Here is a 24441-nt window from a genome sequence, read left to right as displayed (position 1 = left end):
AAAGTCAGGATATCTCTACAGAGCAGGTAAACATGTCTTTGCCTTCGGATTCCATTGTGCCAAATGCCCCGAATCCTTTGTAGCACTACACAGAACTGAAAAGTGGAAATAAATCCAGGATCTACAACGTTCGCAATGTAAAGGCTTATTTGAATTTCCGAGCGAAGTTTTTTCATGGTTGAGTAAATTTAATAGAAAGTAAAACGGAGTTTTAGTTAGGTAAATGTTTAACGCTTTTAGACTCGAAAGTTTTGATATTTCTAGCCTAAAAGTTGGATGTTTTAGTAGTAATTTTAAGATTAACTTAAGGTAGATCGGTACTAATTAATTTTGAGCAATGATGAAAATTCGGATACATTTTGTTACCAGACGTTGAAGCTACAACCAATTACAAAGAAAATTAATTAATAAGAAGTTTTAAAATATTATTGATCATTTTACTATTCCGGTAATCGTTATTTTAGTTACTTATTATAGTTGTACAAAAACAAGTATACACCTGAGAACATTTTAGGAGAAAAAAATAATAAAGGGCATGTAAAATTGTAACGATCACTTATACTTTTGCTCCAGCTGTTCAGTGCTCGATTCCAGTAAAGTGTCGGCCGACGTGCGCAGTGCCAAATCCACGAAACTGCTCATCTAGATCGCCAGCCGCCGCCAACGTAGACGGTTGCGAATGTCAAGAAGGTTACATTCTATCAGAAGTTGGAGGAAAGTGCATCAAAATTGAAGATTGTCCACGTAAGCTATTCGTCTTTTGTATTTTACTCTTTTTTTTTCAACCAAAACCTCTCTCTCTCATCAAAAACGTCTCACCATCATCATCACTTCAGCCACAACAGGACGTCCACAGCTGAACATAAGCATGATTTCTATATTTATTTCCCGGTTGGTAGCGACATTGTATCCAGCACCTTACTGCTACCATGATGAGTATAAGATCTATCATCATCATCATCTCGCCATAGGACGTCCACTGCTAAACATAGGCCTCCCCCAATGCTGTCCATGTTGCCCGGTTGGTAGCGGCATGCGTCCAGATCTATAAAAATGACCTCCAAGGATTGATATCCCCAAGATTCCTTATCGACCAATGTTTGTTACCTACTACTTGTTTATATTTCTACATGCACTTCCAACTTGTGATCGACTTTCTCGACTTAATTCATTAAACACCATTCGACAGTTAAGTATTCAATTCAAGTTTTCTTCTTATATTGCAGAAGACCAAAGCTGCAACGGAGATCCCCACGCAAGGATCAAACCCTGCCCCTGGGCGTGTCCAGCCACCTGCGATTCACCAAACGCCTCGAACTGTGACAAGAAATGCGGACCCGTAGGATGTGAATGTCAAGAAGGATACATATTTTCAAAGAAAGACGGAAAGTGCATTTTACCCGATGATTGCCCAGGTAATGAAGGGAAAGACTGCTCAAGCTAAATTCTGTGGCATCTTATGTAGTTACAATTGCGATGTTGCAACAAAGTTGTATCTGTAGTTTGCAGTCGCTGTATTATTTTTTAATTTTAAAGACTGAAGTAATAAAAAAATGTTTTTCTTTTGAGGTGGAAACCCATGTGGCGTAAACGGTACATTCGTGGACTGCGGATTCCGTTGCCCTAACCAATACTGTCCTCAAGACGACAGCAGAATCCAGATCGCCTGCAAACCTGGCCGACCATGCCCACCAGGCTGCGCTTGCAAAATCAACCACAAGAGATTGAGCTACGAAAATGATATTTGCATTGAAGCCGCAGATTGTCGTAAGTATTGTCATATTGATCTGGAGCTAAGTAAAATTCTAAGAACATAACTTCTTATAAATCAGTAATCGATCAAGTAATATTTTGTTCTGTTTTAAATTCTTAGAAACATTGGGAACTACTTAGTTTTCTTCCATCCATACGAAGACAGAATTTTTAAAATAAAACTTGATTGCTTGACTTGATACTCATTTAGTGCAATTAAATAGTTTCTAGGATTATTATTGTTAATGCATAATTTCCTTAGAGTTCATGTGCGATAGCGTCTCTACGTTAAAGGAAACTTTTATCATTATGTCTTGCGATTCTAAACTATCTTCCATCAATTGCTTCCTTTCAGCTCCAGTAGACTGCACCAGGCCAAACGAAGTGTGGGATCCTTGCCCCTCAGACTGTCTTGATGAAGACTGTTCAAACGCGTACAACCCTGTCGCCCCTTGCTATACCCTGCTCCTCAACTGTCAACCCAAATGCGTATGTAAGAAGGGTCATTACAGGAATGGCAGTGACATTTGTGTTCCTGCTAGCGAGTGTAGTAAGTACTGAAGTTTGGGCATCTTGGAAATTACGTTTGTAACTAATGTCTTGAAATAAAGTGGTTGAAGTATCAATTTGTGTACTTATTTTAATTGTGTAAATGTTGGTGGTTGAACGGCGTAAAAACTAACATGTTGTTTGTGTTATTCGTTATTATAATAGCTAGAAGAGTTAAGACAAAGTTACTGTTACTGTGTCCATTGAGCCATGTCAGATACCTAGGAATTCATTAAATCTGACACCATAACCATAAGCCTATGATCTCAGTTGTTACAACCCATATGAAGGAAGAAGAGGATTTTCCATTTCAAGTAGGTTCCTTAAGCTGCAACTTCTGATGATGATGAAGTTGTGATGTTTCGAATATTTTATGTACATCATCATCATTATTTCAGCCATAGGACGTCCACTGCTGAACATAGGCCTCCCCCAATGTTTTCCATGTTGATCGATTGATAGCGGCCTGCGTCCAGCGCTTCCCACCTTATGATGTCGTCGGTCCACCTTTTGACCTTGTGGGTGGACGTCCCAAGCTACGTTTTCCGGTACGCGGCCATTCCAGAATCTTGCTACCCCATCGGCCGTCAGTTCTGCGTACTATGTGCCCTGCCCATTGCCACTTCCGCTTGCTAATCCGTCGGGCTATGTCAGCGAATTTAGTTCGTTTACGGACCTCCTCATTTCTGATTCGATCTCGTAAAGAAACGCCGAGCATAGCCCTCTCTATAGCATGCTGTGCAACTTTGAGCTTCTGTATAAGGCCTATAGTGAGACGCCTTTGATGATTTTATGTACATTTGAAGCAATTTCCAGATGTCCCAAATGCTTGTACCTCGGACTGTGCACCGACGTGTGCCAACCCAAACCCAAACTGTTTTGAAACACCACGATGTTGCGAGCCTGGTTTGATTCAATTACATAAGGGAATTAAATGCACCAAGATTGAGGATTGCCCAAGTATGTTTCACTATTTGTTTTATTTATTTAAACTTTTAGAGTACAGTGGCGGACTTAATGTCAGTAGCATTCTCTACCAGTCAATCACGAGAAGCTAAGGCGGCGCAAAAATTAATATACCTACTTACATAATAATACATAAGAATATAATAGACATACACATAAATACATAAACATAATAATATTATAGATGTACACATCACTTATGTCTGAGATAAGGACAAAAAAAATTAAAAAAGTCTTATTCTTGTTTTGAAAACAACCATTCTATGCTTACAAGTAAAAAGTGTTTGAATGATAGAATTAAGTTCACACCGATCACTATCTCCCCAAATTAAGCATTGTGTTATATTATATCAATGATAATGTTATTTAAATTGATAATACCAACATTGGCCCTTGTGAGATTCGAACCCACATCTGCAGCCGACATTTTTGCCAAAGCTTCTAAGGTTTACATACACTAGTAGGAATGATAAATAGTGATGAAAGGAAAAAAGCAAGTCGTACTTACACATTTATAAAACCAAATTTGACATGATTGTAGACTCTAGACTAGAATTTATAGAGTGCCTATGAAGTACCAATGATAGCTTCTAATACAAACTACTTTTTCTTTAAAGAAAAGGGATGCAACGGAGACCCCAATGCAGTAATTAAGTCATGCCCAGCTCCATGCCCTTCTACTTGTAGCAGACCAAATTCTATTCCGTGTAGGAAGGCTTGCATAGAAGTCGGATGCGAGTGTGCCCCAGGATACATTTATTCGGAGGACGCTGGAAAATGCGTCAAACCTGACGCGTGTCCAGGTAAGAAAATCAAATACAATCATTTGCAAACGGTGATAATTGAATTTACATTTTCTGCTCTATTTTAGGCTGCATATTAATTTTCCTACTAAAATACCTACCTATTTTGAAACTACTGTTTACTAATTGCTTTTGTACTTAGCTCTAATTTATTGATAGCTACGACAGAATGCTAAGGGTCTATTGCAAAGGACATCTCGAATCTCGATTGGCACTGGCCAGATTACTTTTTCTTCTTATTTCTTCCTTAATTATTATGTTACCAAATCTGTGTATTGCCTTTGCTTTATTATAAGATTTATAGGTACATTGACTTCTTCTTTAGTGAAAATACTTGTGGAATTTTAGGTGGAAATCCCTGTGGTCCCAATGGGATGTTTGTTGGTTGTAAGAACAGTTGTCCTACCGACTACTGTCCAGTAGACGACAGCCGTGCTACGCCCATTTGTGAAACGTATCCGTTTGCTCCTTGCAACTCTGGTTGTGTCTGCAATTATGGATACATAAAGAACAATAGACAAGAAGACAAATGCATTCTTCCCAATAAGTGCCGTAAGTAGCTGGGTTTTTAAGAACTAGTTACCTATCTGATGTTTTTATGAATGGAAACTACAAATTTAGAGTAGCTTGATAGACCGAAGGTCTCAAGCAATGAAGCAATTAGCTAGCTGTAAAAAAAGCAAGAGATTGTGCTTTTTGTGCTCCGTCCGTAGTCAAGCGACTATTTTATCGGACTGGCTGATTCATGTTACCTAATATTTATTATACAGAGCTCTGAAAGACCAATGGTGACTTTTAGGCTATCTGAAGCGTAGTAGAACTATGCCAACGCTCGGCTCTAGCACCACACCTTCTAATCCCAACTAATATTATAAATGCGAAAGTAACTCTGTCTGTCTGTCTGTCTGTCTGTCTGTCTGTCTGTCTGTTACGCTTTCCCGCTTAAACCTCGCAACCGATTTTGATGAAATTTGGCATAGAGATAGTTTGAGTCCCGAGAAAGAACATAGGATAGTTTTTATCCCGGTTTTTGAAACAGGGACGCGCGCGATAAAGTTTTTCTGTGACAGACAAAATTCCACGCGGGCGAAGCCGCGGGCGGAAAGCTAGTGGTTAATATTGGCACAACGCTATACCTACGTTACTTCTTTTCCACTCTAGTGGACAGACAGCCTTAGGTTTTTCAATCGACTAATAATTCCCTTCTCATCTATGTATGTTACTTTCAGCACCTGTGAAATGTAAGAGACCAAATGAAAGGTGGGACTCCTGCCCATCGGCTTGCTTAGCCGAGGGCTGTCAAGATGTCAATAACCAACCGACCACTTGCAACACTTTGGTCGCAAACGTCTGCCGACCGAGATGTGTATGCAATAAGGGGTACTTCAGGAACTCTACCGATATATGTGTGCCAGCATGCAACTGTGACATCTAATTGTTGCTTTCCTTCCCTGTTTTTCTTTTGAAGATCAATTTAATGATTTTGTTTATCATCATATTTTTTATCAGTTTCTGTAAATTTTTGTTTAGAACTTTTTTGCTGTTTGTATTCAAAAAAATATTTTTGTGTAAAATACTCTACCAAGACTGCTTGTAAACTTTGTATATGAACCAAATTGAACCTTTTGCTATGTAAAATTTTCTACTTTGTATTATAAAATTAATATAAAATCAATGTCTTTGTCTCATTTTCAGGTAAATGATACATTTTATATGAAATTAAGTAAGTTAATAAAGTATAGGCATGACTAATTAATGAATCAATCGAAGGTCTAAAATAGCTAATTCATTATTACTACCCTATATCCGTGAATAGTTGTTAAAGCAGCTTCATTTTCGAGATTTAGTGGTCAGATTCAATTATGGTGTGAATTGTACAGTTTTCGTGAAAGTATTTCTCTAAATTCTGCCTAAATTGCTTTCTATTGAAGAGCTCTGGATTCAATCAAGCGTTGTTAAGGGCTTAGGTACAACTGAGTCACATGCAGTAGACATACCTAATTATTAAATTGGTTTCTTTCTATCCTTATACGTCCACTGCTGGACAAAGGCCTCACGCAAGGATTTCCACAGGCACCTCCCACGATCTTCACCTGATCGTCGGTCCACCTAGTGGAAGGACTGCCCACACTACGTCTTCCGGCTCGTGGTCGCCACTCGAGAACTTTTCTCTATGCGAGCTATGTGCCCCGCCCACTGCCAGTTGATTATAGCGATTCTGCGGGCTATATCAGTCACTTTGGTTCTCCTGCGGATCTCCTCATTTCTGGGGGATGCCTTTGTCCAGCAGTGGACGTCATTCGGCTGAAACGAACGAACGATCCTTTTATACAGGGTCATTTGTAAAATACCAGCAACCTCGCGCGACTAGATTGCTGACATCATAAGCAACAACATTTTTTTCTACATGGAAATGCTTCTATCTGTAACCATGTCGAAAATTCCGTTTCTTGAAGTAGTTAGTACAAACCCACTGTTTAAACCTCCTGTGTAGTTTAGGAGTAGGACACAATGCTGAGATACTAGTTAATTTAGTTTTTTTGTCTTTTATACCAAAAGGTGGGGACATTTTCTGATAGGCACGTGACGCACAATAACAAATAAGAACTTAAACTGAATAACTAAAGAACAGCTCTATTTTTTTTTAATGACAGTAACGAAAATAATTTAACTCTACTTACATTACCTAGGTACGAGTATAATATCATTGGCGTCTTTATTTTTATTTAATTTTATTCCCCCAAAAATCAACGAAATGTTTTTGTTATAACACAAAAATACTCTGTAACAAGGGAATTTTCATAAAAATATTTCAACAAACTAGAGGTTCTAGAAATGCAGTGGAGAGGGGAAGTCAAGTTAATAGCAAATAACTGCGGCCGCTGTTATGTTTACATTACTTTCCCATTATCTTTCTGTTGCTCTATCTCTAATTGTGCCTTAGTGGATGATTATTATTCTTTATCTATTATTCTTAATCTATTAGCTTGTACTTAAAATAGAAATAAAACACAATGTTTCTATGAGAAGAATTAAAGTCAAGTGGGATTTACACTCGTTTGATCATGTATATGTTACTGTAAAAGCTCGAATTGCAGTAAATCCTAAGATATTCCAGTAAAACCTAAGATCTACCAATGTCTAATGGTAAATGTCCCAAAAGGTTTGCGATTCGAACTCTTACCACCATTTCGTTGGTAAATCTTAGGATTTACATTAATGGCACGGTAAACGTTGAAAAACAAAACATGTCATAACGTGCTCAGCGCATCTCATCATCATCATCATCATCAGAAATTACTTCAATTGGAAAAAAACGAATCTATCTTAATATTGAAGTTGCCCTCTTTGTATTTCTAGTCGCTCACTTAGTAATCGCACGGACAGAATTTTAATATCTAAAATGGATTAAACATAACCCACTTTTTGTAAGCTCGTTCTGCATTTAATTATATTAACCTTTAAAGTCCCAGACGGCATACATTAATGCCATAACAATTGATTATCTATTGTGTCTAGATTCGCGGGCCTTGAAGGATTAATCAATATTCGTCGTTAGTTAAGTTAATTTTTCGCTTACTCAAATTCATACCGCTCAAGTTATTAAAACAGTAAGTATGCCATCATCAGTCGCTAAGTTATTTTTTAGTCGATCGTGTTATAATTTCCCATTAAGAATTACTCATTGTTTTATTCCTAAAACCAACATCTACCAGCTGACAGAGGTAAAACCTAGCATATACTGAATTCGAATGGTAAAAGCTCGAAAAAATCATCGTATTTTCAGAAATACTTACATTTACCAACTCATGTCGGTAAATCCTAAGACTTACACTTAAATCTTAAGATTAACCGTAGTTCGAGCTTTTACAGTAACATATAGATCGTTTCATCCACGAAGACGCGCCCCACCATTCTTCCGCTAATGTTTGAGTGTTATCGGTACACGCTAAATCATCCATGCACACGCACACTACAATACCTAATGACGCTCGGATTGCTCGGATCAAACTCCCCGCACCCCGCGATTCCCTCGACCAAAAATTGATAGGGCGCGTCTTCGTGGATGAAACGAACTACCTATATCAAGTTATAAAAGGAACTTAAGTATTAACGTAACAATGACTAATATTATTTAACTTCAAAATAACTACTGACATTAGTTATAATGAAATTATCAATACCAAAAAATGTTATTTCGTCTGATTTATTTCCACAAACTCTTAAATTATTAAAGTTTCATCGTAAATGACTGTAAATTTTAACTGCAAAGCATAAAATGGGTATTTTAATGTCGCCTTGTTGACGAATCAAATTTTCAAGCACTCGAATTGTTCAAGTTTTCGCATAAATAAGACATAAATACTTCGGATTGATATATTTCTCTGTCTACCTCCGCTGCGAGCATTGTAATTTCACACTACACTCGTAAAGTTGACGTAGTCCACTTAGAGCACCCGCCCAAATAGCACCTGCACGAATATCGATAGGTGCTCTTCGTGGACTAAGCCAGCCGGGCTAGGAAGACCGCCATGATAAAATTTTATTGATGAGTTTAGAGGACAAACGTATGGGCCTATCGTGAAAAATCGATAAAATGGCGCGATAAAAGCTTATCACTGCGTCCCATCCTAGACCTACAGGTGCTATTCGTGCGGGTGCTATTTGAACGGGTGCTCTAAATGGACTACGTCGTAGAATACAGCAATGCCAGTGTAGAAGTTCGCTAAATTCGTAACTTTGCTCTAATTCGTAAACTTACTTGGGTTTGTCTTGTAAACTTGTAAGTTCTACTAACCAATGTCCTTTGAAAACTAAACAGTCCGGTACACCCCAAGAAATTGGGGGTTTTACCTTGCAAATACTTTTAAAAACTAAGAGCGCTTGTAGACGTCCGTTTTTTTCACCGGATAACGGACCGTGTTTTTTGCCGGATTTAGCGGTGGTGTATGGTTTATAATGAACGTGTGCACATGCATCGGACATAGGTCCGGCGAGAAAATTGACAGCAAACAAAGGATATCCGTTTTTTTACGGTCCGTCGTCCGGTGAAAAAACGGATGTCTACAAACGGCCTTACATAATCAAAATGTAGGGGAGAGCGGGGCTGAAAGTGCCGGGGGTAAATTGTTCCGATGCAAATATCTCGACAACAGAAAGAATTAGATATTATGTGATCGTATTATGTCGCATAATGCCTAACAGTTGGCCACATGCGACCTCCCCTACTTTTATTTATATTTTTTCCGTTTTTTCTGAGTATTTTTGGCATTAGATAACCTTTTTCTAGGTCTGGAAATTCAGTTTCAAAATCCTATCAATATGATGAAGTTTCATTTTACTTTGCGACTGAGAAGAAAAAGAATACAGAATACTACATTTTAAAGCAAATTGCCGGGCAGTTAACTACTTCGTAATGATACCAAAACAAAATACAATCACTGATCATTAGCGAAGCGTGCAAAAACATTCCTCTGACCATTTTCTGCCTAACAAGGAAATAATTACATAACCCACGTTAACATAGTTATCCGCCAACAGGAAACTATAGTTCTCGTCCATTGGAGCTATAAATCAATCTCGCGCCGCCGGGATTCCCCGAACTTTTTGTTACGGCGTTCAAATGCAGATACCCACATTTATCTTGAGTCGATAAAAACTAAAACTACTCTTTTCAACTTGATAGGTGCGAACTTAGTAAGTGATGTATTTTTTCCTACGCTACATAACATATTAAAAGTAGGTACCTTAGTGAAAAAGGTCTACTATAAAGTCGTTGATTATTTAAAAGATAAAAATGTTTGGGATGCGTTACTGCCTAGCTCGCATAAATATTTATAACTTTTTACATTTTAAAGCCTGTAAACCTTTGAAAAAGAGGCTGACAATAGTGACTGAGTTTCTTGCGCTGCTTCTTCTCAGCACTGGCCCATTTATTGTCCTGAAGCAGTGGTAGGGTTAATACTGGGACGTGTAAAAGTGCTTTTTAAAGCCTATTTACAGAAATATTTTTTTATTTCACAGGTAGCCTGCTCTCAACTCTTAGATGAGATTCGGATTGCGCACAGAGGGAGATAGATGTTAAAATTGTGTGAGACTCATGCCCGTTTTCACCATCAATCCTCCATTTTTAAGTGTCCCCTATGTTATCACCAAACAACTAAGATTTTAGGCCCCGTCTCTACATTGCTTAACTTAATGGACTATTGGAATAAAGAATGTAAAGTTTCATAGAGATTACTTAGCCAGCCTTCATATTAAATGGCAGGCCAATATGTATGATCACAGTCTACTATGCCAAATTAATATTTTGTTTCCATCTAGAATCTTCTAATGATTCATACAACTTTTAGCTTTACTGGGAAAATCTTACGACTAAGACTTGATTACGAAATACTTTTTGTTCATTACTTCCTTATGTGCAAGTATTAAAATAATAATTGCCTATTTTTGTGTCGTTGGGAAAATCTCTGTGGTTTTGATTGTTATGACCGTTAAGTGGATGGATAAATTATGCAATCGGTGAATAAGGATAACATTTGGCTCTCATATCTATGAAGTAAAATAAAGAAGACGGCTACCTTTAAACACCGGTCTCCAGTGATTCCCGGCTATTAATCTGTTTATTGAATAAGTTAAACATGAATTATAAATAATCTCTGGGAATCACTGGAGACCGGTGCACCGGGAAAAACACAGCAAAACCCAACTGACAGCTCCGAGCTTTTTGAAACCGGTTTGAAACGCATTGCATTGGTCGCGTCATGAGCGGTCTCTCTTAGAATATGATAGAAACTACAGTCGAAACCTAAGTCGAATACATAGGTTGAAGACAAGTGCTAGTCGGTACTAAAAAAAAGTAAAATATGGGGATGTCAGGGTTCGAGGACAGTAAATATATACTTTATACGGGACAAGAAAAACATGTTTGTAAATAAATAAAAGTAAAAAAAGAAGTGCAAAACGCAAAAAGGAAAATAGCGGGATTTTGTGATTTCACAGAGATACGAACCGACCTCCGTGAGATTAAGTGAGATTAAGTTAGGGGTTAGGATTTAGGCAGGTTGATTTGCATTCCAGAGGACAGGTTGCTGTAAACAGATATGGTAGGTATCATTTATGAACTGTTTTGTTGAAACAAGTAACGCCCGTATTCACAAACATTACTATGAGGTCTCCCAGTGCGCTTGTACGCACAGGGTGACAGATGAACCAATCACAGAGCCCCATTCAACGCTGTGCGTTCGATTTGCTGATTCACTTAAGCAAGCATCGTTTGTGAATACGGGCGTAAATCTCTATGGTAGAAACTCAAATGAAACTCTAACTAGAGGTTGCAGATTCATTCCAGTCTGTTCTGGGCCTAACAGTAGGTACCTACTTTAGTACCTATCATTTTCATAATTATCAAGATGGATTTAAGCTTTACTTATTAGTTTGAGCCCAAGTTAATATTATCAAGTTCTATAATTTACTGAATACCAGCTTAACGTAGTTTAAAAGACCTTTTTTGTTTGTAAATGGTGTTTAACTTAACTGTAAAATACGATCTTAGGCAGTAAATATCGAGCTCTTGTAGAGTAAATCATAGTAATAGCTAAGCCTAAGGGAATATTTAAAGAGGACAAAAAGCAAAGTTTTAATGCCAATCCTAAACAAACAAGCAGAGTTTAATTTAAATTCGTTTAGTTTTTGCACCCGTTTTTATTCCAGCGCAGAATCTTTAAATAGAACTATTTTACAGCTGAAAATGGAAAACTTTGATACTTGCTGGAACTACAGCAGAACATTTTCAGACTGTCTGTTTGTATGTAAAAAGTTTAAGAGTTTGTAATCTTTACATGGTTCTTGTTTATCAAGGATTTCGTTTGTTCGTTTCAGCCTAATGACATCCACTGTTGGACAAAGGCCTCCTCCAAGGCTTTAACATACCTATATCACCTCTTGTAGAGTTTGACTATGATTTTAACGTGTAGGTAATTTTATAATTTAGGAGCCGTAAAGTTTAAAAATACAGTTTATATGCATGTTTGTTATCTATGGTTACAAAAAACTACAAAATATTTTGTTAAGTACAAAGCTTTTATTATAATAAAAACTAAGCTGGCTGAATTAAATTGTATGCAGATTCTGAGACTTACCTAGCTTCACCCTACCGCAAATGAAATATTTTGATTGATAGGTGTATCTGGAAGTTTTAAACTAGGTCCTATTTCGGAAAAGCATTTCCACGTACAGTCAGCGTCAAATAGTTTGTGACACCCAAAGCAGGCAATAAGTCTTCTTTGTTATAATTGGAATAAGGTTGTGTTGTCAACTTTTTGGCCACTTTGGGTATCACGAACTATTTTTGACGCTGACTGTACGAGTCGCATACAAGTTTCACAGGTAGTGCAAAATGAAACCGACAGAATCCGCAATCCCAACTCAGTCTCATTCCAATTTGTCTTAGGGCCGAGTTCACCAACTGTCATTTAACCAATGTTTGAGTAATCGGCCGATTAATTTTTAAACGTCGGTTACGCAGCCGGTTAACTATTCGCTGTTCACCACGAATATTTTAACCGTGATTAGTAAATCGGGGAATCACCATCCGTTCAGGAGTGAATGAATGAATGCTATAAGTTTACTCAATAGAGAAGTCACGTCGTTATATTTAGTTAACACGAGTTTTGGTGAGATTTATATTTAGTAGCATAATATAAAACACTTTCAACTTGAGAAGTACGAGAACGCATTGGGATCATTGTGCTAGCCTGTAGTGTTCAATTTGGACGGGTAATAACGTCACGGTGCTGTTACTGTCAAATGTCACTACTAGTGCTAATTTTATTCTTCGTGTTGATCATTGAGGGTGTTAATGTTATGTTTGTTTGTTGTGAATAATTGGGATGATGACATTGATGATGACTGGGTAATGAAATCGAAATTCTATTTAGTCCGTCGTCAGACAGATAATAAAAAATACTGGACACGTATATTTTCATAATTGAATAATTACAGTATTATATCGAGATGAAATGTCGCGTGACGTCACTTTTAAGTAAAAACTCTACATAGGCGTGACGTAACGCGCCATTTCAACTCGATGTAGCACTGTGAAAAAAAAAGATAATATTTTTGAGTCTAATACCTATTTTCTAATTATTATCTGTCTGACGGACAAATAATTGAAATTTTGTCATCTAGCCTCTAGGTCGCCTTGGTCTGGTCTCTATATCTTCAAGAATTTCAAGATTTTCAAAAAGGCTATGTAGTGATCTTCGGCCATTCTCAGGTGAGCTAGTTTTTGCGTGTCCGGGCTGTTAAATCGTTAAAAATGACAAATTAGAGACATGCAAGTATTTTTATATGTTACTTAACAACCCCATCCAGTTGTGCATTAAATCATAGGCCTCTATTTTAAGTATTTGTGACTTAATTAATTTCATGAACCTCTGTTCTCTAATTACCGTTACGCGTCCGCACACCGACTTAATGTTAAAACTTGGCTGTAATTTTTATGTCGTATAGATTTGGTTTACTCCATTCAACATTTTAAAGAGTACAAAAGATTGTCTTGCGCATAGCAAAATATCTGTTCAATAGAACCATTCTGTAAATAATTAGAATTAAAAAACTGCTTGTCCGAGCGAAAGTCCTAATTCCCGTGACGTTTTCTGTTTTTGGGCACACAAGCCTAAATAATAATATTTGACACATCATTTACGCGCGCGGCGCGAGCCCTTAGTTAGTTCTAAGACCTGTTAGCAGGTAGACATCTATTGCGTTGGCGTACCTTCGATGAATTGCGTAAGAGTATAATTACCATATCTTTGGTTTTCAATTTTTCTATTTACCATGTCCTTATTTTTATACTCGATTTTTGAAGGTAGATCCACGTTGTTAATTTAAATAGATTCAGTACTTTGGCCTTCATACGTTGTAGTAAGACAGTATTTGCATACGCTGAAGATTTTGGAAATTTTGAAGAAAAACCAACGTTTTATAATTTCCATGTACTAATTACCGTATATTTATAATCACCGTTGTATGAAATTATTACCTACAAATTGCACTCACGATTGAATAAGTATGATGATAAAATATGAAATATACCTAGACTTTCGCATAACAACTGTACGGACTTTTCTTCCAATCTGACCATCAAAATTTTCAAAAACTTTCGTTAGAGTAACCTCGAAATAGATTCGATTTCATGACGAATGTTCAGCTTCAGTTGCTGCATGGTTGTTGGATTTAAGAGTATATTTTAATCCCTAAGTTTACCTGGAGTGAAATCGGGGCTTTCTGATGGCCAGGAGATGTCACCCCTGCATGAAACATGTCTCGTACCAGATATTTATTTTTACTATTAGTATAGTTGATATTAACATCTTAAATCATTAATTAATTCTAATATAACCATTAACATCTATCCATAATACCTTTGCCCTAAGAAGATGAGATTTTCCTATTTATAAGAAGATGAGATTTTCCAACAATAACACTTACCTGGCGTGATCACATTAAAAACAAAAGAGAACCAATCAACAGACAATGGGACTTTTCAAGGCAAGAGTGTATAGGCACTTTGTACCATCCTAAACTGCATCCTACCTGCTTTGTTATGCAATGGGTACTGGACAGAAGAAGCTTGGAGAACAAACTATATACAAATGGATCCTAAAACCCATGTAGACATGGCATCGACTTAGCCTCTCAAATGTAGAAATATTTTAACGTTTTCAAAATAAAGTTTTAAAAATCTTGAGCTGTGCACCTTGGTTTACAAAGTCCACTGAAGTGATACCAAACATCAAAGAGGGTGTGGAAAATCCTGTAAAGCTTACAACCAAAGACTAGACCTTCATGCAATCTATTTGCTGCATCCCTTCTAAATTCTAAGAATTCTGCATTTAGGTTTAGGAGAAAGCGAATAGCGTCAATCTGAAAACTTATTGTAAAAGAATCGAGGTGACAAATCATGGGATATGCTGAGCTGGAACTGTCATTATTACAAATTCAATTTAATCTGGCTGATGGCTGATGGCTGATCGCAGAACGATTAAAAAGAGGAAAAATCACTTAAATCTTTAATTAATTTTTCGATATAATTATGCTTATCCGAAAAATCAAATTTGTGAGATCTACTGATCCATTATCTGTACGTTAAATCGTTTGTACCACATTGAAATCAAATAAATGATGATTAAGATTCTGATGAAATGTGACACGTAGCCCCTTCTGGCCGAAACTAAGTGTTCCTGTTATAGCCTCGATTATTGCAGTATACTGAAAATATCTTGATACAATAAGTAATAGAAATGAGTGTTTTTCTTTTTTCAAAGGGTTATTAAGTTTACCTACAGCGTTTTTTATGCCGCTATATATTTATATACAAATTTATCAATGCAAGATATTGTTTTCTTGCTATTTTACATATTTTTTCTAATTACCGTTAGATTAAGTACTAGCCTTATCTAATTACCGTGACCATAAAATTTTTGGGTCTCATTTACGCGAAAACCGCTTGGAATAATTTGACGCCTTAACGATTGTTAAATTCGTACTTTTCATGTGTTTCATATTTAAATGCGTTTAAGTCAATTAAGCCAAATTTCAAAAATGATATGGTAATTAGGCTGAGAACGCCTAATCGTGAGAATGACCGTCTTGATAGTTACAATTAATACATTGAACACTGACTACATGTTTGTTTATTTATTCTCAAAACCAGCGAAATTCGAAACAATGGTGCAACTGTTGCAGCCAAACTCATAGAAAAAATGACATGTGTCCAACAAATGGTACTAAACGACGGTTAAACGATGCTTTGGACCTCGGTTATAATGATCGGCTGTTTAAGGGCTATAAACACTGGTTAACGTGTGGTGAACATTAAACATGACTTGATCAGAAGTTTCAGTGTTAAACAGCCGTTTTAAAAGTCGGTGAACTCGGCCCTTATTAGTTAACCAATCGAGTCGCCATCAAACGTTGTTCCGAACTACATAATTGGTTAGGAAACATGTTATTCTGTTCTGTAATTGACTTGGCCAGTGTTTGTTCTCGCTAGTTTGTCTTATATTTCGTCTTCATCACTATTTGCGGACTTTTTGCTATCAGCAGGATAGTGATGTGGAAATGGTGCATCATTAATCTTATCGATAGTAAGAGTAAGTCAAGCAACAACTAATAATTACGTATGTCACAACATGCATTCAAAAACGCCATTCAAGATTATCATTATTGTGTGTTCCAATTTACTGAATTACAATTACTGAAAGTAAACTGCAATCCAGAGTCATTTTACCTTTTGGGTTATTTATTTTTCCCATTATGTATGATCAATATTTTATGAAGGGCAAGAACCACTACGTTTTTAGTTGTTTCAACTTCACACAATAATACCTACCTACTTTTTTTTACTAAAGTTTTTTTCCAAATTTATTTTTGTATCGATATCGATTAATTTTGTAACATACACTAGTAGTCTTTGGTGGTGCGTCGTGCATTTCTCTGATTTGTTTTTTCTGGAAGATTTTCTTAACCAAGTTCACAGACAAAAGAATGTACCTTTACAGTTCTGATTAAGAAAACTGATTTAGTTAACGCCCGACAATGTAAGTTTATGGGGTGCTATGAACTTATGAAGACTTTGTATTAGCCCACAGGAATGAAACATTTTATTTTTATAGCATTTATTCTTAAAAAACAGTCTGAAAGTATTGCACATACATTTTACTTTATACTACAACTATCTGCATCGTTTCTAACATTGTTTTTTATTATTACTTTGTTTGTTTTAGCTGATCTTTTTTGATACTGCTGCCAGAATGGGACTCTACCATGACCTTTAATGTCATTTCACTAGTTATTAAACTAAATTGAGCAAGTATTGACTTACTGATTTTAAAGCTACTAAAAGTTTAAAGCAAATTGAAAACGAGACTTCTTCTTTAAAGTAAACACTTCGTCTTGAAAAACAATGTTTTGTTGATGGTGTTAGCTACCCAATTCTTAATGATAATAATTAACTACTAAACTGTAGCTCCTAAGCTGGTAAGGATACCATGCTCTGTCCAGCAGTGACTTTGGCTGATATTATAACTTAAGGACAAACCTCGTACAAAAATAAATCACTGACACGCCACGCACCAACAAATTTAAATAAAAAAGCTATTGTGTTTTTATAAAATTAAGATACCTTATAAGAAACAACGTTGACATTCTTTGATATTTCCATTTAAGGTCCAAATTTCTGGGAATCGTCTTCTTGTGTTCAGTCTCTTCCTAGAAAAAGGAAAAAGCAATTTTAGATATTTTTCTTTCATCCATAAACGATATACCTAGCTTATTTTTAGAAAACGTTAAAAGTACCTATAATTTTATGAGTTACTTTTGAAGTTGTAAAAAGAAAATAATGATAATAAGCAATAAAGATATTATGATTATTATGTTTTTGTCGCCAGGCTAAATTTAAAAGAAGCTAAACATGTAAAAAATTTAGGTAGCTAGGTAGTTCTTGTTTTTACCCAAGTCTCAAACAAAAAAGTGTGACATATAAAGGTTCGCGATGGCTCGCGATGGCGATCAATGCGTTTACGTCTGATCGCCATCGCGCACGCGAGCTGCACGCGTTAGTTTGGTCGAACCTTAACAGACTTTCGCATTTAAAAAAGTCTTTTATTTTTTGCAAATAGGCTTTTAAACGAACCAACCACTATAAACACTAAATTACACAATATTATTAGTACTGGTGAACTACTTACAACAATCAACAGGCAGCACGCATTTCTTCAAGCTGTCATGGTAGACATATCCTTTTCTGCAGTCACAGCTGTTGTACCGGCAACCAGTCAGGCAGGTCTTGTTGACTTCCTTGTAGTCTGAGCAGGAGTTGCCGCAGTGGTTCCCGCAGCCGGAGGTGGCGTTTCTGTCACCTCCGCAGCTGGCTGAAAGAAGGACATTATTTTTAAAATCTTAATTACAGAGTGGAAACTATAAAAGTGATCTCACTCGATTATTTCTAAACTATACAAAATGTCCAAAAACTGGTTACTGACCTTGAAAGTGCTTCACGAGCTCTATCCAATGATACCAATAATGGGTTACAAAATAAACTGAATATATTCGAAAATTCAATGTTTCCAGCTTCCAGTGTAGGATGCGTTTTGGGGTCAGAGGTCAGGTCAAAGTGAAGCAGCATGTATTCGAACAACATAAACGGTCTACACATTTTGTATTGATATAATCTGGCAGTGCGGGCACGAACAAAAAACGCAAACTGACAGGTGCGGGGAGCTGCGTTTATTTGACCTGACCGCAGACAGCAAAATCCATCCAGTGCACAATGTGACAAATGCTCTAATAGGCTTCGAAGAACTATTAAGTGAAATGTTAACGTCTAACTCACGGGTACAAACTCCTGAGTTGTAGAGGTAACCATAAATCGATCATGTTAAATTGGCACCGGTCTGCGTTCTAGGAACGCCAGTTCCATGAGTGTCGACCTCTGGAGTTTAGGTCTCGATTTGCAATTTTACTGGTAAAACTCACTGTCTTTCAATAGTAAGGCTGAGTTGCACCACCCAAATTTGACGGTAACTATGACGATAACCGGTGTTTTTTGTATGGAGTTTGACAGATATTTGACGTTTGTCTCAGTTAAAGTAAGATGGTGCAACCCAGCCTAAGACTAGATTGGCAGATACTGCGTAATTGGCTTGTTGCATCGCCCGCTACTCCCAAAGCAAAGTTCCTGGGATTGGCAAAAGATGAACGTGCATTTTTGGAGAGGTACAGTTTTGACTGACATATCTAATTGGTTTCATGTTACGATTTCGTGCCTTGGGCAATATCTGATGAGTTGATGGCCAACAAAGTTTAGTTATCCTCTTACTGCTTTGATTAGAAACAGACAGCTCTGTTTAGATCAATAACATGAAAATACAGATCACAGTCAAACAGAGAAAGAGCACTAAGACTCTTCGTAAATAAGGTATTTTTCCCCTCCATCTAAGCTAACTTTTAGGCTCGGTTCAGTCCACCGGACGACGGAGACCATACTAGCGAGCCTAGACATCTAGTGTTTCGGCACGGACGGGGCCGTCGACGCACACGCATTCCGGCCGGCACAGAGCGGTGCCACCCGCACACGGCACCGACTCGCCTAGCTCCTCGCACCGTTTAGGACCGCAGTGCGTGGCACAGCACAGAAATATTGTGACGTCATTTCACAGTTTCCATTACATCAGTAGATATTTTCGATGCAGACGCATTCCGGCCGGCACAGCGCGGTGCCACCCGCACACGGCACCGGCTCGCCTAGCTCCTCGCACCGTTTAGGACCGCAGTGCGCGGCACAGCACAGAAATATTGTGACGTCATTTCACGGTTTCCATTACATCAGTAGATATTTCGTCCGTATAATTGACAACGGACAACACACAATCAGACTGCATAAGATGACCTAGTGTTTGATTTTTTAGGAATTAACTACCTTTTATGATTGTGATACAACGAGCCACTAGAATCGGCAGTAGATGCTGACCCCGCTGGGAAAATTACAGAAATAATGCAGACAAAACTTACGGCATTCGGTTTTGACTATACACGAGCCGTTCTCGGCTCGGACGGAGCCGTCGATGCAGACGCATTCCGGCCGGCACAGCGCGGTGCCACCCGCACACGGCACCGGCTCGCCTAGTTCCTCGCACCATTTAGGACCGCAGTGCGTGGCACAGCACAGAAATATTGTGACGTCATTTCACGGTTTCCATTACATCAGTAGATATTTCGTCCGTATAATTGACAACGGACAACACACAGACTGCATAAGATGACCCAGTGTTTGTTTGTTTTAGTGATAAACTACCTATGTATATGCTTGTATTCTAACGAGCCACTGGAATCGGCAGTAGATGAATTTGCTGGAAAGATTACAGAAATAATGCAGACAAAACTTACGGCATTCGGTTTTGACTATGCAAGTGCCGTTCTCGGCCCGGACGGAGCCGTCGATGCAGACGCATTCCGGCCGGCACAGCGCGGTGCCACCCGCACACGGCACCGGCTCGCCTAGCTCCTCGCACCGTTTAGGACCGCAGTGCGCGCATTCGACTTGCATCTCGTTCGCCGGGCATGATGATCGCTTAACCACTAGAATATTGCAATAATTAAGGCGTATTCAGACCTAAGCGGTATTCGCTACCGTCTACCTCTACCCACAGCGGCAGCGAATATCGCTCAGGTCGCTCTAGCCGCGATACTTGATACTAAATACCTGAGCGAAACCCGCGCGGTATGTACCTCTACCCACAGCGGCAGCGAATATCGCTCAGGTTTGAATAGGCCTTTAGAGGTAAACTTATCTTATCAATGGGTGGGATTATTAGATCCTTCTTACGTTCATAAGATTCTTCCACTACGAAAATGTTTTAATTAATAGTTTTTATCGTCCTCAGTAACATTAGGTCTCTACTTTGAAAACTTCAAATACGAAATACTAATATACACAATGTAATAACTACTTTAATTTTGTTTTTAATGACCAATTACGTGATCCTCCGTTTGGAGAATTGTGTAAGTAGGCTGTCTAAAATACACACACGCTACAACACACTCATAACGTAAAAGATAGATTTTACCAGCCTACTCTCCGCCTATTAAAACGATATTTTGTTTTTATAAGGTTCAAATAAAGAAAATAGAAATGGAATGATTAAGAGATTTTAGCCTGACTAAAATATTATTCCCTTCAAACAACAAGATCAATCCAATCTAAATTGTATTTTGAATACAGAAACAAAACAAATGCAATTTTACACGCCATTTTTGCAATTACTCAATTTATTTGTGGAACCGCAGCCGACTTTCAAAAAGTTAAAACATTTATTTTGTCGTTTGTTTTTTTCTAGATGTATTATTAATCTCGGCTGAACAAAAGAGATCAAAGATTGAATACAAATTAGTATCACTCATAAATATTCGATGCTTCAAACGAGAAATGGGAATACAATGCCGGCGAAAAACGTGCATCTAAAAACACGGACGAACTTTGAAAACCGATTTCGATTTTAAAGTTCTAATCGTCTCTCTCACTCAACCAGGATTGCAGGTGTTAGTAATAGAGTCAGCTATAACCCTAATACTAATTATGCTGATAGAACCGATATTGTTTTACAGATTTGACCCCTAGTTATAAAACGGAACGCAATCGATCAATCTGTCCGTATTTTTTGGTTTCGGCAGAACTTTGTGTTTTTGTAAAATTAAATTTAAAATATAAATTAATTAGCACTTTACCATTGTTTTTACAAGCACATTCTGTAAAATATTTGTTGAGCGAAAGTCAAATTAGTATTTTTAACTTTGGTTAAGTCATGGCTGTTTGAATTTGAATTAGATTAATGATTTCAGAAGAAAGTCTAAAACAGAGACACCTTTTTGACCTAAAAATATTTGTTAAATTAATTTATTACAAAATAAAAGTAAAGTTAATATGTTCTGCTTACCTTCGCTTCTTATAAAATAAATCCAAAAAGTAACTATGATTAGCACTGTTAATTTTGACATGTTACACTTGTTGTCACAATCACACTTCTCGACCGACTAACTAGAAGTTTTGCATACAGTTCCTTACTTTTTCCTCTTTCCACTGGAATCGCTAATTCATTGATTCATCAAGCATGCTGCGAACAAAACATATGTCTTATTTTAAGGATAATAGAGTCGAATGTACAAGGTTTTCTGTTTCGAATTTTCCTTATCCTCAGCTAAGTAAATTACACCATGACGTGGCAAAGTGACATCCCAATTAACAGTTTTAATAAAAACATTGTGTTAAAAAAGTAATTAGTTCCTTCCCCTGTTAGTCATAATTATGTAAACAACTTTATCTCACTAGTGCTCGTAATTTTGTTTAATGTTGACGAATTAATCAATGATTTCAATATAAATTGTTCCTACATTCCACAATGTTCCATACTGTTAGGTTGTCATTGTTTATTATTAACCAAATCTGTTTTGAACCAAAAAATGCTGATTGTCGGTCCAGAGGTGGAATTGTGTAAAGCAATTTATATTATTCTGTCAAACGCTTTGTCTAACTGACTTTATCGTACGTGATGAACTGTCAAATGTTTACGATTGCTTTACTTAGGTACACCTGTCATCCGCTTTGCACTGGAGGAAAGTCGAACCTTAAATTAACTTCGTATTCCTCCTATGTTCTTCTGATTAATTTCGTTGCGGGTCCAATGAAAGTTTAAATTTCCCCCGGGACACACTTGACCTTCACTGGTTGGATTTTTATTGGCGGTCAAGCTGTAGATCATGGCTACATAGGAGTTGCAGCGGTGGGAATAGTCCCGTGAGCAGTGAGCAGAGCATTATTGTTTTAAAACACATTTCTGTGCAACTTTTTTTTACACAATACCATTCCACCTTACTGTTGTCGTAGCTTAGATGTTGCTTAAAAATAGTAAAATCTCTCAAAATATACTCGTCCACTGGACGTTGAAAAGCTTTCGGTGCAATGTGCGCGTGCACCATGTAGAGAATAGAAATTTGCTATTCCCACGCTCTTTGCAATACAGAATACTGATGATGCATTCCAGTATAATTCAACAATCTTGCAAATAGTGAAGAAACTGTCACTTTTAAATTAAATTATCTACTTCTACATTAAAGTACCTATCGAGCTGTTAAGTTACATCAAGGATGTAGACAGAGTTAGAATGTTCAAAACATTGCCTTTGCCCTTATTTTCAAAATACGGAGTCTTAGGTAAATCGTATTATCAAGCTGACACTAGCTTACCAACCATTTACCGAACACCCTGCGCGTGCACCATGTAGAGAATAGAAATTTGCTATTCCCACGCTCTTTGCAATACAGAATACTAATGATGCATTCCAGTATAATTCAACAATCTTGCAAATAGTGAAGAAACTGTCACTTTTAAATTAAATTATCTAAGTACCTATCGAGCTGTTAAGTTACATCAAGGATGTAGACAGAGTTAGAATGTTCAAAACATTGCCTTTGCCCTTATTTTCAATATACGGAGTCTTAGGTAAATCGTATTATCAAGCCGACACTAGCTTACCAACCATTTACCGAACACCCTGTATAAGATTCTAGTATTTGAAATGAAAAGATATCGATCGACCGATTTCTGAATACTTTTAAATCTGCGATGCACTCCTCATAAAGTTATTAACAAAAAATGTTGTTGAAAAGTGTCTACTTTACGGACGCCCCTAAAGTCGCAGCTTCGTCTCCCATTTTCCCCGGCTGCCTCCGTATTCTTTCAACCTCCATCGGATTTCGCTTGGAAAGCCTCTTAGCCCATTCTCCCCTCTGCGTAAGTTTTGGCGCTAGATGGCGTTTGTGTGTAGATTAAAGTAGGCGTAAACCAACATGATATACTTGAAGAAGTGTGTAGCTAAATAATACTATTTATGGTATGTTGGAAATTCCATGAGTTATAAAGAAAATTTAAACAATCCCCACCAATCAAGGAATTTTGCCAGATTGTTATTTGGATCACGTTTCGGATCCATATATCAACACTGGCAACACACACTGCTCGAAGACTTTTGTCTTGAGACACTGCGGTATTTCGGACATGAGTATATGGCGATGGCTATGGGCCTCATAAGAAGGCTCAAGGTCACCCAAAGGGCGATGGAGCGGGCTATGCTCGGAGTTTCCCTGCGTGATCGAATCAGAAATGAGGAGATCCGTAGGAGAACCAAAGTAACCGACATAGCTCGCAGAATTGCTAAAATCAAGTGGCAGTGGGCGGGGCACATAGCTCGTAGAGACGATGGCCGTTGGGGCAGGAAAGTTCTCGAGTGGCGACCACGGGCTGGAAAACGTAGCGTGGGCAGGCCTCCTACTAGGTGGACCGACGATCTGGTAAAGGTCGCGGGAAGAGCCTGGATGCGGGCAGCGCAGGACCGTTCATTGTGGAAAACCTAGGGGGAGGCCTTTGTCCAGCAGTGGACGTCATTTGGCTGAAACGAACGAACGAACGAACGTTATTTGGATACATAGACTTATCACTCACTACTTATGCCTTGTCCATCACTGTATTTGAACCATAGTCTTAGGCTGGGTTGCACCATCTTACTTTAACTTTGACAATCGTCAAAATCCTGTCAAACTCCATACAAAAAGCACCGGTTATAGTTATAGCTACCGTTAAAGTTAGGAGGTGCAACTCAGCCTCAACAAAACTCAGACAAAAAACGTGGTAGGTATGTACTTATCGATCGATTTTGAATAAACCTTGGACACGTGAGTTATGGTTATGTCTAGGTGGCCAATGCCGACCCGCGTAGTGTTGATTTTGTACATGATTATACTCGTAGGAGATTTG

The 24441-nt window shown here is 37.7% G+C and overlaps 2 protein-coding genes across 17 annotated transcripts in view; one reads left to right on the top strand and one right to left on the bottom strand.

The window, feature by feature from the left end:
• The window catches only part of LOC135076821 (zonadhesin-like), a 29617-nt gene extending 23872 nt beyond the window's left edge, over positions 1-5745 (top strand). For 14 of the 15 annotated variants that reach the window (XM_063971278.1, XM_063971279.1, XM_063971277.1 and 11 more), the window contains 8 exons: positions 574-744; positions 1227-1415; positions 1570-1767; positions 2108-2302; positions 3118-3261; positions 3885-4070; positions 4419-4622; positions 5300-5745. In XM_063971278.1, the coding sequence (XP_063827348.1) occupies positions 574-744; positions 1227-1415; positions 1570-1767; positions 2108-2302; positions 3118-3261; positions 3885-4070; positions 4419-4622; positions 5300-5505 (1493 nt within the window). In that variant the 3' untranslated portion in view covers positions 5506-5745. The remainder of the gene's footprint in view (positions 1-573; positions 745-1226; positions 1416-1569; positions 1768-2107; positions 2303-3117; positions 3262-3884; positions 4071-4418; positions 4623-5299) is intronic. The other variant, XM_063971276.1, reaches the window with a different exon arrangement.
• A 10991-nt stretch (positions 5746-16736) lies between these two features.
• Positions 16737-21688, bottom strand: LOC135076827 (venom peptide BmKAPI-like). 2 transcript variants are annotated; one of them, XM_063971296.1, is made up of 4 exons: positions 21569-21688; positions 20022-20213; positions 17825-18007; positions 16737-17345 (listed from the first exon to the last, which is right to left on the bottom strand). In XM_063971296.1, coding segments are annotated over exons 1-4 (438 nt in total). In that variant the 5' UTR covers positions 21630-21688; the 3' UTR covers positions 16737-17343. The 2 variants fall into 2 exon arrangements, with proteins under 2 accessions (XP_063827366.1, XP_063827365.1); XM_063971295.1 differs by lacking the exon at positions 16737-17345 and having other exon boundaries at positions 17817-18007.
• Positions 21689-24441: the final 2753 nt, after the last annotated feature.

Source organism: Ostrinia nubilalis, chromosome 12 (assembly GCF_963855985.1).
Source record: "Ostrinia nubilalis chromosome 12, ilOstNubi1.1, whole genome shotgun sequence".
Lineage (NCBI taxonomy): Eukaryota > Metazoa > Arthropoda > Insecta > Lepidoptera > Crambidae > Ostrinia > Ostrinia nubilalis.
This window is presented reverse-complemented; position numbering and strand designations above follow the sequence as displayed.

What these genes read in the sequence shown, in the direction of transcription:
- LOC135076827 (XM_063971295.1), bottom strand. Translation starts at nt 21,629, where the DNA reads ATGTCAAAATTAACAGTGCTAATCATAGTTACTTTTTGGATTTATTTT. An exon ending in TTATTTTATAAGAAGCGAAG is followed by an intron (nt 20,214 to 21,568) that starts GTAAGCAGAACA and finishes GCAATATTCTAG; the next exon opens with TGGTTAAGCGATCATCATGC. An exon ending in CATAGTCAAAACCGAATGCC is followed by an intron (nt 18,008 to 20,021) that starts GTAAGTTTTGTC and finishes TCCTTCTTTCAG; the next exon opens with CCAGCTGCGGAGGTGACAGA.